The sequence below is a fragment of the Saccostrea cucullata genome, unplaced genomic scaffold (genome assembly GCF_032062105.1).
Source record: "Saccostrea cucullata isolate Sc308-1 unplaced genomic scaffold, CSIRO_AGI_Scuc_v1 ctg14121, whole genome shotgun sequence".
Taxonomy (NCBI): domain Eukaryota; kingdom Metazoa; phylum Mollusca; class Bivalvia; order Ostreida; family Ostreidae; genus Saccostrea; species Saccostrea cuccullata.
Window position 1 is genome coordinate 10,736 of NW_026919387.1, and position 5,164 is coordinate 15,899.

The window sequence follows — 5,164 nt, forward strand, 5'->3', positions numbered from 1 at the left end:
CCAAAATTTTGCCATCATGCATTTGCCGTGTTTTCACGATGTCTGTCTTGCCAATTTCTGTCACATTGAAAGGCCATCACACAATGATCATGGTTATTAGGTGTTTAACTGTAAACAATGTATAAGCTTTACTGCCAACTGTTCATTGTATTGTTTTATGTCAATAAAATTTCTGTTCTTCATTGCCTGCCTTTGCTGTTTGAATTCATTGAAAAAAAGTTTTGAAAGGATTGGAACAAATTAATTTTTTTTCTAAATTCTACAGATATTAGTCATGCTTGTCAGCAAACATTTCCCAGTTTTTATTTTGACAACAAAAATTTTATAGCCCAGCTTTGTGTGTTTATTACCTTGTTTTATCCCATTCTTTTATCCTAAAGTTTTCTTATGTATATAAGTTATCATTTGTTTGTTTGCTTGTTTATTCCAAATCGCAACTGTTTTGTATTAAGTTTAGAAATTTCCTTTTATTACACACCTAGTTTTTATTTGTCTGAACTTTTTTACCGTTTGTTTATTTTGTCTTTTCTTTCCTTTCATGTCTTCTTCCTCATGTTTGACATTTCTTACGTTTGTTTTTAGTTTATGTATATCGAACAGGAAGTTTATCTATCAAATTCAGGAAAAAAATACATGTACCTGTTGATAAAATAACTTCACGGTGAAGTACTGCAGATGAATTCAGACTGTAATGTTTGATGCTTAGTGGCATAAATGGCATTTGTTTATAACTGACAACAACAAAAAAGAAATGCAGATATATATGTGGGTGATATTAACTGAAAAAATCTTTTATAAGGATTTCATCTTGAAAAGAATTTGTTATATAAAGTTCACTGTTGGCACATGCCCTAAGAATTCAGCCTGAACTATAAGAAGACATTTTGGTCAGGAACAGTCTAAAAGACAAAGTCAGTTCCCTAAGTGTGACTGTATACCATAGCATGAAAGAAATTTCGGCAAACAAATGCTAAAAAAATTGGTTCACGAAAAGCTTCAAACTACTGTATACAGGGTTAATTTCGCCCCGTGATATTCTCAGACTTTTGCACCGGCGAACAATTGTGCCTCGTTTCAAATTAGCCTAGCCATAGTTCTGTTTAAGAAATTATGCTGTGTTTTTTTTAATTCGCCCTGTTTTGAATTTGCCCAATCATGAAGAGGACAAAAGGGACGAAAATAAAATGGGGGGGGGGCAAATATTTCCCTGTATACAGTACTGTATTAATTTTATGAGTCAGGAGTTTTCTCATAGACCAGGGTGAGATTTTCAGTTGCATCATGGTTGCATGTACGATACGTAAAGATACTGGTATATTGAACTAGTGATTTACTCTTTGTATGATCTGACTTTGACTCAATGCATGTTGTTTTTTGTGACAGACTTTTACATTCTATTCCCTTCAGTAAGGTGAGACCACAGAAATTTAATTACATGTTGTCTGTCTGTATCAGTTTCTTATATGTAGCAGTACATCTTTTATGTATTATGTCTTTGAAGCTTCATTTGACAATGTCTCTTTCTGTCTTTTGTTTGCATTTTTTGAATTTTTTCGACAAATGAATGTAGATGTGAAATGTGAATGTGAAACTTTTTCAGTTTGTGTTATGCCAGTATTTGACTTCATTTTTTTTTTGAGACAATTTCGGTTCATTGATGAAGCATGTTTTATTATTATCATGGAACATTTTGTAAAAATTAATTGGTAGTTTAAAACCTCCTACTCTTATAATGGTTTTATTTGTTACAGTGTATGATTGTTAGATTCTTTGTGTTCTGTTCTGCAAAGTGCTTCCTTTCTTTTACCTTGCTATTTCATGATAATGGCACGTGAAAATGATGAATTTCTATCCTGATTTTACAATATTTACCAATGCATGTTTAAGTATGTCTGTGTGCTTAATAACTTCAGCATGTGCATGCTTTGTTTTACAGTCCCAGGTGAACAACAATACTGACTCTGCCCCAAATGGTCACATGACTTTGACTGACACCTCTAAATCATCCAATGAGGCTTTAGAATTCCTTGGACCAGAAATGGCCGACCTTCAGAACCTACTAACTTCTATCATGGCAGGTAATGTATGGTTGTCATGCCACTGTGTGCAGACAGGGAATGACAGACCAAAAAATATTCATAAATCAATTAAATATTGACGTAAATTAGAAATTGTAATTTGGGCTTTAGGGATAAGAATGTGGTACATGTATTTCATTTAGAGTGGGTCAGATAGATACAGTAAAACTCGTTTAGTACGAACATGGATATTGCAAATTCGCAGATATAGCAAAGTTATCTTGGGATCCCAAGCAATATGAATTTAATGAATTCTTTACATGAATATAACTAATCACAAATATAGTGAAGGAATTTCATAGGTTCCAGAGACTTCACTATAACCGAGTTTTACTGTACATGTAACTGGAATAATAAGATGAAACAATTAAAGAAAAACATGTTATTTACCAGAAAATGGAATGTACAGCTATCTTACAGAGGAAAGAAAAATTGATAGTTTGTAACTTAACACTCTGAATTCGTTTATCTATGGTCAGTATTTTATTATGACTGATTAACAGGACTGGGTTCTACATCAGATAGCGTTGGTATGACACTACCCACAGTAGCCGCTAAGTTCCTACACAAATATTGAAGATATGGCTGCCCTAGGCTTAATCTATGGATGTCATATTAGGCTCTACTATTGCAGGCTTATTTTGTAGATCACACATCTATTTATGGCTTACTTCAAATCCCAAACATAGACCTGAAATGCATGTACATGTAAGACAAGAATTCTTATTTAAGTGTTACAGTAGAACTTAACTTCTTTTCCATTCTATTTGGTATTTTTCCCATTTCTTTATCAATACAAACAAAAAGAAGGAGGGAAAAGCACACAAATACGTACCTTTTAAATTATGTCCATTAAATCTACAGTAACTTATACCAAATATGCACATTGACAAGTTTTTAGATGGCTTTGAGTAATGTATCAACCACAGTGATTATTAAATTGTACATATGTTTATCAGATATAGATGGTAATGAATATACTTGGCCTTTGTGTGTAAGATTTCCAGCACTATAGCTCTGTAACAATGATTGGTACATGTAGCTGATAATGACCAGGCCTTGTTGAATTTTAGATTGTAGGGACACTGCTGTCTGAGTTTAACTGTAAGTGACCTTCACCTTGCACACCATATCAAGGTCATCACCAGGTTAATGTCACCAATAATGCAGTTATCTCACCCTAGTTACCATAGTAACACTGACCCCCGGGGTCTGGTAGGGACATGTTCTGGGCCATAAATCTGACAAACCCCTCGGGATCCTGTAAAGATGTTAAAGAAGGATTTATTACTTTCAAAATGTGTGATGTGACCCTCTCCCCTTCTCCCTCTCCTGTTTTATCTATAAGTGTGTGACAGCTGTAGAGTTGACTAGGAGCTTGAAATTCTTTTTCCTGCTTATGCATCCTGTTTTCAAGCAGCAGAGCTTTATTATATAGTGTAAAACACTTAGGAGACTATGTGTACTGTAGTACTTTAACTAAAATACATTATTGTCCATTGACTTTTGTTAAAAGCTAATTAACCTCAACCCACTACTGAAAAATTTTACCAAACAACTCTCTGAGATGTAAGAATCATTATTTAGAATTAAAAAGTCAGAGTTTATTAATGTTTTGTTTTAGCTAATTTGTTATCACTTTTCCTTTTCTCTTTAATAATAACCAGTAAACAAATTGTGCATTTAGTTGTTCCAGTTTTTTTTGCATGTTTTGTTGATATTCAGAACACATGCATGCTGAGCATTCGAGCTTTATTTTTCATCACACTTTGCAAATTTTAAGGAAATTCTTTTTTTCGTAAATTCTTTTTTCATGTATTATAAGAGTACATTTATCTTTTTAAAAATCACTTTAAGCAATCAAATAGTATTCAAGTTTTTGTGATTTTGTTTCAGTGCATTTTTTTGCTACATTTAATTCTGTTTAAATGATTGCCTAGTGTTAAATATTTATAAAATCATTCATCATTTATGTTTTTATTTGTATTTGTTTGCCTTCAACTGAGTTTACTTGTGTCAGAAAATGACCCATCTAATTAAAAAGTTTTACAGGCCATTGTTTCTACTGACAGATTCGGATAATTCACTACATTTAGACGGAACTCCCGCGCTCTCAGCTGACGTGCTTAACTCCCCTGTTCATAGATTTGCTGCCGACGGAAATTTCACCTCATTACAGAAACTCATTATTGACTCTCAGGCTGATGTTAACCTCCCGATAAAAGACGGATCCACCCCACTCATTTTAGCTGCTAAGTATGGTCACGAAGGTCAGTCAAAATTAAAGTGAAGAACAAAGTATATTCAATTACACGTAGCAGCAGTAAATAAGAAATATTTCCTACATTGCGATTGGGTATTGAAAAGTCATATGAAGGTTCATCCGACTATGCTTTACTTGCATTTGTCAATATTTTTATGAGCTATGAAAAATTCTCTTCTCATTCAATCATGGCCAATATCGGAGAGGATGATACATTTTGGCCGTGGTTTGCGACAATGCTGAAATATCAGCTGTAAGATATTAACACTGATTATAGATTGTGTGAAATATTAGCTGTACAGTAAGATATTTATGCTGATTATAGATTGTGTGAGACTGCTGTTAGATAATGGAGCCAGTGTGTCGACATACAGTGATAGTAACTACACGGCGACACACGCCGCCTCAGCCAACGGACATGACAGGTAAATATTGTCTGAGATGAAAGTCTTAGCATAATTGCTTATGGAACACTTTTTACTTATTATTAACATGTGTTATGTTTACTTTAATAACATGTATGTGAGACTGACTGTGGGTTTCCACGGATGTGTATGAATATAAAGTATAATTATGTATCTCAATTACAATAAAGCATTTTATGATCCATTGACTTACCTGTAACCAAGCTTTAGAGTAGTTTATTTGTTAGCTGTGTTGTAAAACATTAATGTTTGTTTAATCACACAGTTGTTTAAAGCTGTTGTTGGAGAGAGGAGGGAACCCTAACACGGGAGATTGGCAGAATTGGACCCCCCTACCCGGCCGCCACCCACGGGAACCACTGCTGTCAATTTCCCGCCCGGGGCAAGGCTCAATGTTG

The 5,164-nt window shown here is 34.1% G+C and overlaps 1 protein-coding gene across 1 annotated transcript; it reads left to right on the top strand.

Moving 5' to 3' along the window:
* Positions 1–1,748: 1,748 nt before the first annotated feature.
* On the top strand, positions 1,749–5,130 carry LOC134230514 (ankyrin repeat, PH and SEC7 domain containing protein secG-like; the record flags this gene model as incomplete). Its single annotated transcript, XM_062712354.1, has 5 exons — positions 1,749–2,078; positions 2,582–2,608; positions 4,151–4,348; positions 4,667–4,766; positions 5,032–5,130. Coding segments are annotated over exons 1-5 (665 nt in total), but the record flags the coding sequence as incomplete, so codon positions are not given.
* Between the last annotated feature and the right edge of the window lie 34 nt (positions 5,131–5,164).